The sequence below is a fragment of the Aspergillus eucalypticola genome (assembly GCF_003184535.1).
Source record: "Aspergillus eucalypticola CBS 122712 chromosome Unknown BO83scaffold_39, whole genome shotgun sequence".
NCBI classification, from domain to species: Eukaryota; Fungi; Ascomycota; class Eurotiomycetes; order Eurotiales; family Aspergillaceae; genus Aspergillus; species Aspergillus eucalypticola.
Genome location: NW_020290313.1, coordinates 176,969 through 192,203, shown reverse-complemented (window position 1 = coordinate 192,203; position 15,235 = coordinate 176,969). Strand labels below are relative to the sequence as shown.

Genomic DNA, 15,235 nt, shown 5'->3' with positions numbered 1-15,235 from the left:
CTGAGAAAATCCAAACATGACGGCGACGACAGCGCGCGTGGCTGCAGCGGACCTTTAAACCGGAGCTGAAGGGCGGGGAAAGCTAGATCGGCCAAGCTGAACCAGGAACGACGATGACTCCTATGATTGCCAAAAAATGCGCCAATCCGAGGAGACAGTGGAGACCAGCTGGGTTGGATGAACCAACCATCCATGTCCGATTTGGAGCTGGCCACTGCGCTATCGCAGTCTACGCTGGTTTGGGTTGTGACGATCGAGTCATGCTGAATTTTTCATTTGGTCGGCTGTCTCTCTCTCTGTTTTCTGTCTTGTCCTCTGTCTCTCCCTGCCCTCGGCTAAGGGTTGAAGGATGAGGCTTGGCACCGATGTCGGGATACCTGGACTCTTATGACTGGTACAGAGTAGTAGTCTAACTCGTATATTAGCTATGTAACATCCTGATTATTGCACATAAACAATTCAACCTCGGAGGAAAGGCGAGCCTGTCGGCAAAGGTTACTTGTCGATCGCACCGAAAGGCAAGGGGGGTTCCCGGCCATGAACATCACTTGCCCGATTGGGAGCCGGTCGGTGATTCAGCTGCAGCGATCTGGAGTTCAAGCTTCATGGTGGCTCCTCTGTTCCCTCCCGTGCAGAGTTTTTGCTCGTGTGGGTTGGTCCACTGAATAGAGATTTACAGTGTCAGAAGTAGAAAGAAAACTTGTCTCCCGAGTCAGAGTGCCATAGTGTTTTGAGGGCAACATCTCAAACCCACATCGGATCTGAATCGGAGGATCTGCGATGCTCACCAGAAGAAGTAAAAAATATGGGGAAGCGGGTCTTGGAATCGTCAACAAGTTAAAAGATCCAATGAGGGCCAGTTCGATTTGCCATGTCCGCGGTACTTGCCCCAACCAGTAACGTGTCTCCAAGATGCATATGTCTGAAGGCATAAAGTACAAGATAATGATTATATAAGTTATTCATGAACAAGCAACGCTACATTATATTTATCTAGTTAACTAATCCATTGCCAATAAATACAACAGAATAACACATTCTTAGACATCATCATCATCATGATTGATCTCCCAATCCCAGCAGCGTCACCCTCAACTTTTGCTCAGGTAACACTTGTCCTCCGTCTCGATACGCACACAACTCCCTTTTTAATAACTGCCGTAAGAAGCGTACTTGCCATAGTTGCCGTAGTTCCCATAGTTCCCATATCCCGCAGCAGCAGTGGTCGTGCTAGCAGCGGAGGTGGTCGTGGACTCACTGTCCTGGTCGGGCTGGGGCTCAGCATCCCTCTTGTACGAGCCGTAGCTGGCATACTTGCCATAGTTGCCGTAGTTTCCATAGTTGCCGTAGTTCGCTGCAGTCGTGGTCGCAGACTCGGTCGAGCTGGTCGCAGAAGCAGTGCTGCTCACCTCGGGCTCCTCGTCACGCTTGTACGCCTCATAGCTACCGTAATTTCCATAGTTGCCGTAGTTGCCATAGTCGCCATAGCTGGCCGGTGCAGTGGTCGTAGGAACCGCGGTGGTGGTGGTCGAGCTAGGATCGGGCTCCTCACCACGCTTGTAGGCCTCGTAACTGCCATAGTTGCCGTAGTTGCCATAGTTTCCATAGTCTCCGTAACTAGCAGGGGCGGTAGTAGTAGGAACCGTAGTGGTGGTGGTGGAGCTGGGGTCAGGCTCCTCGCCACGCTTGTAGGCTTCATAGCTGCCATAGTTTCCGTAGTTTCCGTAGTTGCCATAGTCGCCGTAGCTGGCAGGGGCAGTGGTGGTAGGGATAGTGGTAGTGGTGCTCAAGCTGGGATCGGGCTCTTCGCCACGCTTGTAGTTTTGGTAGCTACCATAGGTGCCGTAGTTTCCATAGTTGCCATAGTTGCCATATCCCGCAGCAGTGGTGGTGGCAGAGGTAGTCGACGACACACTACTAGTCGTCTCATCCGCCTCAGGCTCGCCGTCCCTCTTGTAGGCTTCGTAGTTTCCGTAGTTTCCGTAGTTGCCATAGTTGCCGTAATCTCCGTAGCTTGCAGGAGTCTCGGTGGCCGTGGCAGTGGAAGTCTCCGTGGCCACAGGACGGGCAGTAGCAGCGAGCAGGTGGCTGCTCAGCACCAGGAGAAGACCCTTAGAAACAGAATGCATCATGTACAAGGAGATGAAGAAGTATGATTAAAGTTTAAGAGAGGGGATTGTGATATTCTGGAAGATCTTGGGATTTGCATGAGACTGGGGAATACACGCGGCCATATTTATAACTTCTTCGTCTCCCTGCTTAACACCTTGGCATCCATTTTTAGCAGAATGCCAATATCTCCCATCGTGGAGTAAGCGTCCTGCCATGGCGTACCGGCATGATTGGCCAAGTCTCGGATTGTGCCATCTCTCGAAGCTCTATCTCGAGAGTAGCCGAGGACCGGCCTCAGTCCAATCACGGCGACACCCCGAGATGACCAAGTGGCGCTGCGGATGCCAGTGTTACACTCATATGCCTCACAAGTAGGCACCCCCTCATTGCGAGCTGATGCATCCACTTCCCTCTCCGGGATAAGAAGGGGCTTGGAAGTTGACCTAGATCGCGGCGATGACCCATCGTGATCCGCCATCAGGCGGCCAATATAGGGTGTTAATAATAGCGTGCAGATGGTTTAATGACGGTGAATCCGGGTTTAATCTCGGGAGTAAGGCATCTTTGCGTCATGTCTCAGTTGGACGAAAGTAAGATGTCGAGCTGTAAGGCGGGCAGTGAGCTCGTATTGAGGATCTCCAGCGATCCATCCACTCCGGAAACCCTCATTGGGCGGCCGAATGAGACAACGTCTGCGGCCAAGCGGAGGGTGTCTTACTTGGAACAAATAACATCACCGCCAGGATGAGCCTCTCCGCACCTGCACGAGCCTGGTTGTCTCACCAACCACTCGGATGAGTGTTACACCCGTCACTTGGTCCTCCCAACGGCGGGTTTGGCTTCGGGAGGATATTATTAGCATCGGACCTGGCGGAGGCATAGATGGGCCCATTGGCCCTCCTCCATAGGCAACCGAGAATAAACACTCGTGCTGCGCTCTTTTTGCCGAAGAAGAAGGCTCGCGAAGTTGTTGCTCATTCTCTTTTGGTCTCGAAAGAGTTGTTCCTAGATACCATGAATTCTGCGCGCAACACCAACTCTTTTGACGACAAGATGAACACCTCGGAGCGGTCCGACTCGGCCGATCGCGAGAGACTTCTTGTCGATGAAGAAGATGTTCACTGGTCGGAGAAGAAGAGTGTGCGATCGGGGCCTGGAAGATGGCTGAACATCATTTTCGTCGTTGTCATTGCCATAGTGTCGTGTTTGGTCGGCATCTTCGTCGGCCACAACCAAGGAGATTCAGACAAGGCGTGCACGCGGCGCATCACCCAGCACTGTACGTCCTAATTCCGAGACTGTCATTGAGAGTCAAAAAGGGAGGAAATCAGAACGTTGAGCTAACGCGACCGTAGCACCCGTGATATCCAATGTTGGGCTCAACTATCACAAGCAACAGTTTAACGGGTCGCTCCTCAAAGAAAATATCTTCCGACAAGATGCCAGCCCCGAAGTGGATGCAGCATGGGAGTCTCTCGGTGCCAACTGTTGGTTTCCTTTCACATCATGAAGTGAGTGAGTGGAGTTGGCTGATCGTAGTCCAGACCGATCCATTCGCGTGCCTGCCGAAGAAGCCGAGAAATCAGGACTCGCTCCCGACCAGGTTAAGATCAACGAGAAGTACGGAGGTGGATATCCTGCTAATGTGGAGGGATTTCACCATCTTCACTGCTTGGTATGTTAGACAAGGTAAAGGACAATATAGGTTGTGCGACTAACGGGTTACAGAATCTCCTACGCCAATCCCTTTACTACAACTACGACTACTACCATGACCTTGGCAAGGGCGCCTTCACCAACAATGACTACGTTGTCCGTCGCCACGTCAGTACGTTTTCAATTCTACTTATTTCGTTTCAAATCAGTACTAACGTGGATAGCTCATTGTCTCGATATCATCCGCCAGCAGCTGATGTGCACCGTGGACGTGGGAGTCCTGGGTCAAGTTTGGGTCCACCCCGACCACCCCGAGCCCTTCGTCGACTTCAACACTGAGCACAAGTGTCGCAACTTTGAGGAAATCCGTGAATGGGCGGAGCGAAACCAGCTTCCAGAGACTGTTCCTATTGACTTCCTCCAACCCCCGAAGATCGGGGATAGAGTGTATGAGGAGATTCCATGATGGTTACTGCTCACCGTATATAGAATGTACATATAAATGTCTTGATGTCAATGAACTAAGGAAATGCGGTCCCTGCGTAATGTAAGGCGACTCTGTGAAACGTTTGGGCTCAAACTCCAACCATTCAACATTCCCCGAGATAGGGAATCTGGGACAAGCGGACCATGGACCTTTGGAAGCCTAATGAAATCAGGTTGCAGCGGATTGAGTCATAAAATTTGATGTGACAAATTGAGTTTGGTGATATTATAAAGATAGGATTGAACGGGAATGGTAGTAGTGGAATTGGTTCGTAAATCCTGCCTGGAGGTGGACAATTAATCAATGCTCCCAGGGGTCGGCACAATGTAAAACAGCCCATTGCACTTTCCACTAGATCCCTGGTTGCTCGCATGTATACCAAATCCGGCAGTCCTGAATGGCACCAGGCGTGAATGTGGCTTGACTGGCCGGATAGGGCTGATCAAGGTTACGTTGATCCGCCGCCGTCCCATGGTTGTTACCTTTGAAGGGTTTGACCCAGGAGATTGAGGTTGCAGTCTGATAATCTGAAAGACAACCAGTACAGAGGCTTCCAATCGCTGTAAATGTTCTGGCTGTATACCAGAAAAGTCGTGCCGATAAGTTCTACATGTGGCGCCTGATTCACGACTAGAATCATTCTAGAAGGAAGCGCCCTCCTGTAGGGCTGCCCAAGCCCTTCACAACGTCGAGGATCGTCGGCACCTACCCCGCATCGGTGAAAGATATCTATCTGCAACCGAATTATCCTCTCAGGTGCCATGCTTTCTTCGTCGGCAACTCCGTTGGTACGTCAAATCGAACTTTAACGATCTGTACTGCATTGCTCCACTCGATCGGAATCATGGGCCCTGCTATCCCTGTTATTGATTTCGCTCGTATGTAGAAGAACAGATATGTCTAAAAGAACGTACTAACTGTCCCCGCAGCCTTTCATGGGGGCAGCAATGAAGACCGACAACGCTTGAAGAATGAAATACATCACGCCTGCAAAGACCTTGGATTCTTCCAACTATGCAACCACACCATTCCACCCGAACTACAAACAGCTATTCTAGAGCAGTCCAGGGATTTCTTCCGTCTACCGGTGGAGACCAAGGTGAAATACGATAGGGGTAGGTTCACAAGAAACATCCACACCGGTGCCCACTGTTTAATAAGCTCCTAGATAATGACAGCTTCAACCGTGGATATGAACGCTTTCGCGCCCAGAACTTCGAGAAACGAACCGCAGGTGACCTAAAGGAGAGCTTCTTTCTTGGTCGACACCTCCCACTAGATGACCCGATGTCCAAGCCGGCAAATTCGGCCTGGGACCCAACAAGTATCCTGTTGAAGTGACAGACCCGCAGCTCTTCCGAGACACGGTGGATCGGTACTATGGAGCCGTTCCCAGTCTCACAATCGACCTGATGACTGTCATTGCAGAAATGGTGGGCCTTGGTTCAGATGCTCTACGCAGGTTCTGTGCCAAGCCCATTGCTACACTTCGCTTGCTTCACTACCCCCCTCAAGCTCCTGATGCGTCCGAGCTGGAAAGAGGTGTGCATGCCAACCCTCCCGCATTCGGCTCCAACCAATATCGGGGGTACCACTGATAAACTAACTTTCCTTGCAGGCATCGGGGCTCACAGCGACTTTGGTGCTATTACCATCCTCCTGCAGGACTATGTCGGGGGTCTACAGGTTTGGAGCCGGACATCGAACGAGTGGGTGGATGTGGTGCCTGTGCCCGGCGCAGTGGTAGTCAATACGGGCAATATGATGATGCGCTGGACAAATGATCGGTATATGTCCAACCTACACCGAGTTATCAATACATCGGGAACTGCGCGCTACAGCGTTCCGTTTTTCTTCGATGGCAACGCAGATTTTCTGGTCGAGTGCCTGGAAAGCTGCCTCGAGCCAAGCGAACAACCCAAATACGGCCCGATTACTGTGAACGACTGGATGGTTGGCCGCTATGCGGATACCTTTGGGGGTGGCGAGGTCAAGAGCGAAAAGGACCTTGTGAGCTTGGAGTAATAACACCAGGACACATGTGGTCGAGGCGAAATAATCATGGGCAAAGCGCACGGTTCTTTCTATCAACCGCGGAGAAGCATGAGGATCCTGGGCATAATTCTACCTCAAGGATGGTTAGTCACATACCCAAACCACTGGGTACCAGGGAAGCAAGGCGCGGCCCGAGCGAAGCACATCTGACTATCGAGTTTTGAGAGAAAGTAAGTAGAATTGGGACGATCCACGATTGAAGCATCAGGGATATTATTGCCTTTAGTGATCAACCGTGTAATGCACAGCGGGCCTATGACAGAGCCGGCTATATCGAGGGGATAAAGTATCCACCCGTGCAGCATAAGAGTAGTGACAACTAATGATCCAGCATTTCAGCAAGATTAGATGATCCGAATACTTTCTGCCTACAGGAACCCAATACACGCAATGGGAAATTCCGACGTTGGTAAAGAAACATGAATCGTGTCGTCAAACATTGCTGGGTGGCTTCAGAATGCATTGTTCTGTGTAACGTGGCCGGTGGAGGACCCAGCAGCACCGGCTGCACGGATTTAGTAAGTGTCGAGGTCGTAGATGTCACCAAGATATCGATATCCCAACTATTTGCAAGAACCGACCGTGAGGGATGGGGGGAGCAGGCCCAGTACCTGCTTGAGCCCCTTGGAAAGGCCCGGATTTAAGTTAGCAGTCGGGATATGAAGTGCAAGCAATTGGATCGACTCGAAACGTCATGCTGCAAGTGCGGGCCCCACCCAAACCACATTGGAGATAAATCCGGATTGTTTTAGCGGGTTGCCATCGGCACAGGGTCGCCTCTGACAGGCGCGTTTTCTTTCCGGACCAATTGATACTACGTCAACCATGTTGCCCCGGAGTTTGACCTCGACCAGCTTACTACTTTGTATATTCTGTGGCCCCAGGCAATCCGGTTTGAAGCGGATATCTTCCGTCTCTCGTCCACCCACCCCCCCCCCCCCCCAAATCAAATTTTTTGCCCCCAATGCCTGCGTTTAGATCCCTGCCGGATATATTATCCCTACGACCCGACTTGCGCGTTCGTCTGTGATTTCCCCTTTGTGTGGCGCCTTGTGGTCGATCGAGAAAACACCGTTGATCAACCTTATCGAACCTGCTCAGTGCTGTGATTTAACGGACGGTCTGGCTCCCTCCAATCAGCGCTCGTGATTCGCATCACTGGGCGTGCCTTGCAAACCACCCACATTATCAACTTCGTATAAATAGCAGCCGTGATCACCATCCATTGCGCAGAACCTTAGTGGCTTATTTTTGTATCTGCATACTATCTTAATTGTGCATCAATATTCCAGTTCACCACTGTTCACCTCTCCAATCCCTTCCCCTAAACGCCCCAATGGCCGACGTGAGAATGTCCGCCGACTTGAACCTCTACGGCCCCCTCTCAGGACCAACACCCACCACTGACGAGACCTGGCCTGGCTCCCTTCCTTTCTATCTCGATAACACTATTCCCCAGGACTGTCTTTCTCTCCCTCTGTTCGAAGACAACAACCAATGGCTGCTCAATTCCTTCGAACCGCCCGTGTCCTGGGCCACTGGACCCGCTCTCCGAACCAACCCCACCGCTAGCTCGGACGCCAGCTTCATTGCTCCCTGCCAGACCATACACAATCCTACCAATGATTACGAGCAAAAATGTTCGCCGATGCAGGCCACCTTTCCTTTGGTACCGGCACAAATGCCCCCAGCTCCTATGCACGAAATCACTTCGCGGGGTAGCATCACGAGCGTCAGCAGCGGTGGCAGCGCCGACAGCAATCAATCCCGGTTCAGTATTTCCAGCTACAGCAGCAGTAACGAGAGCCCGGTATACAGTCGTCGAGGGAGCTCCAATCGACCACCCACCCTGGGATCTGAAGTGAACGAGCGCGAACGACGCAAGCGGGAGCGTTTCCTTGAGCGCAACCGCGTGGCTGCCAATAAATGCCGCAAGAAGAAGAAGGAGCATGCCAAGCAGCTCGAGAGTCGCTGCGAGACGGTCTCGCGGGAGAACACGCTCCTGGAAAGTCAAGTGGATCACCTGCGGGGCGAAATCTTGAACCTAAAGAATGAGCTGCTGCGGCACTCCCACTGCGGGGATGAGAGGATTAAAGATCATTTGGCGAAGATGGTGAAGCAGCTTTCGGATAAAGCTGGTACGACAACTCAGAGTCCCGAGGAGAAGAAAGAGTCATTACCTCCGACAAAGAGTCCAAAGCAGGAGCAGGAGCAAGAGATGACAATGGATCTTGAGGATTTGGTACAGCTCCCGGCTGCTGGGGACGGTTCAGCAACAGAGGGGCAAAAAGATACGGAGTGAAGGTCTAATTCTGAGATCGTTGATGGCCTGTACATGATGGCCTGCGATGATTTGATTAATGTCTATATGATGAGGCGTTGTGGATATTTTTGATTCCTTTCCCCCTTCCTACGTCCCTATCTCTTAACCCTTTCTAATGTCTTTTTTCTTTCCGCTTCCTCCTTGTTACCTCTCTACCTTTCTCTCCTCGGGACCTTCTCAGAGATACATATTCACGGCGACGGAAAAGTACTGTTTACGAGCTAGATGATAGATACGATTGATGATGATGGCGGAAGCTAGCGTGCTAGCGATGTTTCTGTTTCTAATGTGGCGAGCGGGGTTTAACGGGGCGCAAAAGTAAACTTCAATCCAAGTATCTTGTACTTCGATCACCTCATGCTTGCAAGTAATTCGTTAAGGCTGAATCAATTAAATATATCCATTGTCGTCATGATCGTCAACGACGGGTCGAGTGGCCAATAGTGTTAGCGACGGGGCCACCACTTACTCAATGGACCTTCGGAGATGTTCGCCATCCAATAGTACTTTCCATTCTACAACTACTGTAACTGCTTGTACTAGCCTCCGAAACTCTATTATGAATAGCAATACAATATTACTCCAATTCATCAATGCCACAATCAATACAATTTATCCTCATACTTGACTAATAATACATTCAATTCATATCACATAAAAACTCTTCCCCAACAAGGCGGATCATAATGTCATGGTACTTAGTATGAGTAGATTTACTCCTCGGGCATATCGCCCCCAGTTCTCGATCCTCCCTTCCGACCAGCCTCTCTAGCCCGAGGATCTCCAGGCTCGAAGCTCCCTCCGGATGACATTCCTCCCTTGTGGCCGGCTTCCCGGGCCCGTTCTTCGCCGGGCTGGAAGCTTCCACTGGAGGCTTGGCCGCCCATGGAGGCGATGTTGCGCTGTCGGTCACCACTTTGATTAGTACTATGCTTCGTTTATGGAGTAAAAGAAGGGAATGGGGTCAACGTACCTGCTTGTCCTCGTCCATGGAGGCGAATCCGCCCGAGTGGCTGGACTGGCCACCCTTGCGGGCGATGTTCTCGACTTCTTCCTGCGGGCGGTTGGCGAAGTTGCCGGGGTTGGGGTTGGAGGCCATTTTGATTGTTGTGTGTGTGTGTGTGTGTATAGAGTGTGTTTGTGGTATGCTTTGAGATAGATGTTTGTTGATTAAGATGGGAGAGTAAGTTCCAGGATTGTGGTAGGCTATTTGTACGTCTGTCGTACTCTGGATAATGATGCTTGTGTCTAAGTATAGATATCACAATGACTATGTACTGATGTCACTGTTAATGCAGCAACCATGACCGTGAATGTGGTATACATGGTATAGTTAGCCTCGATTCAAGTTTCGGGGAATTCTCCAGGGTCCTGGCTGCATGTGGTCTACATGGTATGTTCCTACTTTGGGTAGGGCAGGGACAAGGTACAATTGTTGGTTGTGAAGTCATTCGGCATCATATTGTGGGAACGTTATTGTTTCTGTAACAGAGGGATACGGGCAGATCATTACCCTTGCTTTTCTCTCTGTTGCTGCTCTAGAAAAGTCTGGAAGGTTGGCTGTAGTCATTGTGATGGTGGTGTTATACTGTGGACGGTCTGGGTTCGGTCGGTGGTTGTACGGTGGCACTGTGCTTGAGACTAGTGGATAGATGGCGGGGTTAGTGATCGATCAGATACTGTGTACAATGATAGTGTGTTGATGTGATCTCCTTCCGTGCAATTGCCCTCTAATGGAAGAGATGCAGACAACCCTTGTTGTTGCTGGACAGTCGAGAAGAGGTCCGTCCGGTCTGGCCAGGGCCTCCAGATAGCACAGATAAGCTGTGGGGCAGCCTCACTCTGAGAAAAAAGGTGGACCTGACCCGCGTACAAAGCCTCATTCCTTCTCAGCGGTGGTGTTGTCTGTTGAAAATTTTAGAGACCACTATTATGGGCCTCGATCAAAACATTTCTCCACGACTGTTACTCTCATGACATCACCGTTCAACATCACCATTACCTCATCAATGTCCCCTACCAATCAAGCTGCATCATGCGTCCCCTGGGTCTGAAAGCCAATTTGAGCATTGGTTCCACAACTTCCCTGTCATCCATCCAAAGGGTCTCTGGGACTTCTGACTGGCAGGGCTCTTCTGCCGGAATACGGGACGAGAGAGCCGGTGCCCACGGGTGATCCCCGGTCTGTGCGATGTGCTGCCGTTGAGCTCTGGCCACTGACCATGCGTGCGCTATGTTAGGGATAGCATGTGCAAAGTATATAATTTCTGTCATTGATTATTGCTAATTTGGGTCCCATAAATGGTCTGGTGCTTAAGTCTTTTCTATATTCTTTCTATAGTGCCTTTGTATCAGACATGGATGCTACAAACCAAAAGTATCCGTGCAACGCTCGGAATGCCAACGCCAACATTCCCCCCCAATTCCACCCTATTTCACCGGTCGCGCTCCACCAAATAGTACTGAATAGTAACAGAACTCGATCAAATCACTTTTTCCCGACGAATTGACCAAAATACTGGTCCAATGCTTCCACATCTCCTAAGCTCCCTAACCAAGCAACATGTTGATCCGGACGGCAAAGGACTAGACACCCAGTCTCTTCTCGTATGCCGTACCTTGCATAGGCATGCCCACAAGCTTCGCCGTATGAGCCATCGTCCGCAAACACCCTCGAGTAATCCCATCCCCACGTCTCATCGAACGGATGGAATATTTCCGGTAGATCCAGAAGGTTCACAGAAGTCCTCGGGCTGGGATGTACCACAATCGTCTCGAGAAGGGGACAATACCGGTTCGATTTCAGGTCTTTGTGCAGACATGGCAGATGAAGCTGCTCGTTGAACTGGTTCGCAAAATTGGCCAGCCGACTCTGGTTGCTAGGTTCACGCAAGTCGCCTGGGAATACGAGCAGCCTCCATGCTCCATTACTGGTCAACCTGCTAACCAACTGCATGCTGATCCCGTCGGCCTGGCCCACGACTGGATACGATGACAGGCGCATACCGATCTTGATATTTTTTGCGACCGATGTATCCGCCTTCTTCCCGGCGATTAAATCATTCGAGCCATATGTCACCCCCGTTCCCGTCATGAAATCGATGTATTGGCCACGGACGCGCTCGACACCTTCGGTCACGCTCGTGTCTTGTTCGTACGCTTTAACTAACTCGGTATCCAGCTTGAGCAGCTCTTCGCCAACTGGCCGTCGTTCAGATTCGTATGTATCGAGTATACTCGGAGAAGCTTCCCCTGTGATAACGGAGCATAGCTTCCATGTTAGGTTGTATGTATCCTGCATCGACACGTTCAGACCCTGACCTCCTTTCGGTGAGTGCGTATGCGCTGCGTCGCCGGCCAGGAAGATCCTGTTGTTATTAGCGTATGCTTGGGTCGACCAATGAGTTCACCAACCTGTCATGTGGCCTATACGTTTCCACTAAACGTTGACCTATCTATTCCCAGTCAGCTATGGCCACCTGCCTCCATTCAATACTCACCTTGTAGATGGACCACCAGTCGCAGTGCTTATAGGACAAAGAGTAGGGCTTCATGACTTTCGCCATGGCTCCCACAATTTCATCAAGTGATACTTCGGATCGGCCTTTGCCCTCCACACTCAGCCTCCCATCGCCTTTGGGATAGATGTAAAAGCGAACCAGCCGATTCTCCCTGGGTGCGGTCATGATGCTGCCACGGTCCCCGGCATGTATAGCACAGGACTGACGGATGTCCGCTAAAGCCTGTCAGTCAAGCATACATTTTCAGCAACTGACCAAACTTACGGAAATCAGTGATCGGGGCGATATCCACAACGCCCCAAGTGGTATCTCCAGAACACACCCGCATCGGTACCTGCAGCTGCTCTCTGGTCCAGCTCCTCGCACCGTCGCAACCGATAACATACCGCGCGCGAATGGTCTCAACATCACTGCAATGCCCATTGACCCCTATAACATCATCCAAGTCAGCATGCAACCACCATCAAAACCGAGAATAACCATACCATTCTGGCCAACCCTCTTCACCCCAACAACAACCGGATACTCATCCTCCCCTTCCTCTAGCAGCTCCAACGTCTCCGCTTGTTTCCCGTACTCCACCTCCACCCTCCCCCCCTGCTCCAACCCCAAATAATCCAGGATAATCTGCTCAATGATCCCCTGATTCAGCAACACCATATTGTATCTCGACTTATCCGTCTGAGCCGAGTCCATCTTGTGCCTCGTTATCCCACTCGTATGCTTATCATAGCCCTACGCAGCGCCCGAATTAGTGCTGTGCTCTTTTTTCCCACAAGGATCTGAACTGGAGATGAAGCTTAATGCGATAGAGTATATAAAAATTAATAGGTTATTTACCCAGAAACACATCTCCGCATGTTGCACACCTTTCCGTATTATCGGATCAACTACCCCGAAACTCTCGAGGATCTCGAGTGTTCGGCTCTGTATCCCGTCTGCGTGCCCGGTTGCTGTTCGGCTGGGGTGCTTGTCGATGATTCGCGTTGTCATGTTCGTGTATTGTGAGGCCCAGCAGGCCGCCATGAGGCCGGCTGGGCCGGCGCCTATGATCAGGAGGTCTGTCGTGGAGGGAGAGTAGTTGGGTGCCATTGCTAATGGGTGTCGTGTCATGCCATTGGGTAGGTAGGGGGTAATATATTATATGTAGATCCTGGGGTAACCTGTACAACGAATGAAAAATTTAGTATTTCTTACGTTATATTGCAAGTCTATCGCAGGCAATTCTTGCGTTCCTGATGGCTTCTGATAAAGTACAGAAGTGGCGTCACAATTGAGTTCGGGCGTTTGGTTAAGGTGACTACCACATCGAAACGTCATGGATCGTCACTGTTGATGACTCTCTGTCGCCAAATCTCTTGATCATACTTGCTCTATTCCGGCTGCTTATTCTGAATATAGTTTCTATTGTGGATCGCCAGATTGTTGTATATGTTGTAATTGATCGCCGTGTTCTTGGGGTGACATTGGCGCTGGGTTGAAAGTGGTACCCAAATAGGCAACAGAAAGACCGGATGTATTTTCCACCTCGACCTGCTATTATATCATTGGGGAGCTCAAACCTATTTAATGTTAGATCACGGCAAAAAATTCAAAAATGCTAATCGCTTCGATATAAGTCATAAACTCACCGATCCCACGTGGTCCGATCGGAGTCGTGACCCTCGGGTATAAGTCACCGGTCGCATCGTCAGCGATTCGGGTACACAGAGAAGTTGAAATGTGGCGCTGAAGAAACGATGGCAATAAAACAAGAATTTTAACGCGAATTTTTACGCGTCTGGGGTATCAAGACCAAGCACATCATACACAGTATGTGCCATATCAGCTCTCAACGACATCACGCGAACCGCACTATCAGCCCGACGATAAGCCCGACGAGAGCCCCAATGAGGATCCCACCAGCCATATATAACAGCGAACGGCGCCACGACCAGTTCACCCAGTGTAACTCGATCGGTAACTGACAGCCTGGGTTCATGGGCGCGTTGGATTCAAGGGTTGGCCCTTTGGCGCAGCTGTCGGGCTGAGCGGAAGTCATGATTTAGTTCGGAGAATGTCCTTCGTCAAGGCTGTCAGTACTTGATGAGTTCAGATATCCCCGGGGCTAATATATGTACAGCACTGGCATGCGATTGTTGTTTTATCTGCAATCACCAAGAGAAGATGCCGACAGCGGGCCTCCTTCACTTTTGTAGTCAAACCAACCACCCGCATCTGCACCATTTCCGTATGACTTTGTCCTCCATCCAAACAGGCCATACAGAATGGAATGTGGGGTGGGTTGAGTTGTGAGCCTACAGACGTGCTGTCTTCCTTGGCTTCTTGGCATCGCATCTCATATGAGTGCCCTACGGGAATTTTGACTTTGACGGTTCGTTGAACCCTAAGTTGGAGACGCCCGGCTGTGGGTCATATCGAGTTCGTCGGTGGATGGTGGGAATGGGATCATACACCAAGGATGGGTCCCGCAGAGGTTCATATGGATCTGCGTTCTCATTTGTAGTCAACGGAGGTAATGTCTCGGAGGACATGAGACCGGGCAGTCATAGCAGGACATACTAGAGGCGCTGGTTCAGGGCCCATCCCCTGCTGCCAAGCGTATAGACAGAGATGGTAAAAGCCAAGGGTGTCCTAGCAGTTTCTCTCAGTTGACAATGCGCATGGTCGGAATATTGCGTATGCTAAGGAGTAGCGCCCGGCCACTTTGCGGAGACCAATATAAAAAGTTCCTAGTACGGATGTTTGGGGATCCGGTCGGTACCAGGCCTGATGCTATGCTGATGTTGAAGGTAATGGCAGCTGATATTGTCAGAGAACATAACAAGAACTAGGTGTATATATGTCATGTCGACTTTTTCGGAACTGATATTTCACTATCGCGATCGTCTTAACTTATAATCGTAGATCAATTTCGACGCCGCAGTTGGATGAGAACATCCTCCCACAGGCTGTAGTGGAATAGAATCAAGACCATACATCCTCGATTTCTCAGTTGTAGCAAATAATAGCCCATCTTTGGATGGACCCCGCAAAAAAACCGTGGCAATCTGAGAAAGTCACCTCAGCCTCTTGGTCGAC

At 50.6% G+C, this 15,235-nt stretch overlaps 6 protein-coding genes across 6 annotated transcripts; 3 read left to right on the top strand and 3 right to left on the bottom strand.

The window, feature by feature from the left end:
• Positions 1-961: 961 nt before the first annotated feature.
• BO83DRAFT_382931 (uncharacterized protein) lies at positions 962-2,571 on the bottom strand. The gene has a single exon (XM_025532347.1). The coding sequence runs from the start codon at positions 2,127-2,129 to the stop codon at positions 1,149-1,151; it is 981 nt and encodes a 326-aa protein (XP_025382862.1). The 5' UTR covers positions 2,130-2,571; the 3' UTR covers positions 962-1,148.
• Positions 2,572-2,912: 341 nt separating this feature from the next.
• BO83DRAFT_382929 (oxidase ustYa family protein) lies at positions 2,913-4,590 on the top strand. The gene is made up of 5 exons (XM_025532346.1): positions 2,913-3,391; positions 3,468-3,599; positions 3,657-3,787; positions 3,841-3,940; positions 3,993-4,590. Exons 1-5 carry the CDS (start codon positions 3,127-3,129, stop codon positions 4,232-4,234), a joined length of 870 nt encoding a protein of 289 aa, XP_025382861.1. The 5' UTR covers positions 2,913-3,126; the 3' UTR covers positions 4,235-4,590.
• A 231-nt stretch (positions 4,591-4,821) lies between these two features.
• BO83DRAFT_412190 (isopenicillin N synthase family dioxygenase) lies at positions 4,822-6,475 on the top strand. The gene is made up of 5 exons (XM_025534382.1): positions 4,822-5,133; positions 5,185-5,370; positions 5,424-5,516; positions 5,552-5,797; positions 5,874-6,475. The coding sequence occupies exons 1-5, from the start codon at positions 5,100-5,102 to the stop codon at positions 6,278-6,280; spliced, it is 966 nt and encodes a 321-aa protein (XP_025382860.1). The 5' UTR covers positions 4,822-5,099; the 3' UTR covers positions 6,281-6,475.
• An 889-nt stretch (positions 6,476-7,364) lies between these two features.
• Positions 7,365-8,968, top strand: BO83DRAFT_382927 (bZIP transcription factor). The gene has a single exon (XM_025532345.1). It carries the CDS (start codon positions 7,647-7,649, stop codon positions 8,610-8,612), a length of 966 nt encoding a protein of 321 aa, XP_025382859.1. The 5' UTR covers positions 7,365-7,646; the 3' UTR covers positions 8,613-8,968.
• A 261-nt stretch (positions 8,969-9,229) lies between these two features.
• Positions 9,230-9,958, bottom strand: BO83DRAFT_421271 (uncharacterized protein). The gene is made up of 2 exons (XM_025534986.1): positions 9,607-9,958; positions 9,230-9,535 (listed from the first exon to the last, which is right to left on the bottom strand). Exons 1-2 carry the CDS (start codon positions 9,730-9,732, stop codon positions 9,347-9,349), a joined length of 315 nt encoding a protein of 104 aa, XP_025382858.1. The 5' UTR covers positions 9,733-9,958; the 3' UTR covers positions 9,230-9,346.
• Positions 9,959-11,121: 1,163 nt separating this feature from the next.
• Positions 11,122-13,246, bottom strand: BO83DRAFT_412187 (FAD binding domain protein; the record flags this gene model as incomplete). Its single annotated transcript, XM_025534381.1, has 6 exons — positions 11,122-12,001; positions 12,048-12,088; positions 12,134-12,369; positions 12,419-12,583; positions 12,640-12,889; positions 12,995-13,246. 6 exons carry the CDS (start codon positions 13,244-13,246, stop codon positions 11,122-11,124), a joined length of 1,824 nt encoding a protein of 607 aa, XP_025382857.1.
• Between the last annotated feature and the right edge of the window lie 1,989 nt (positions 13,247-15,235).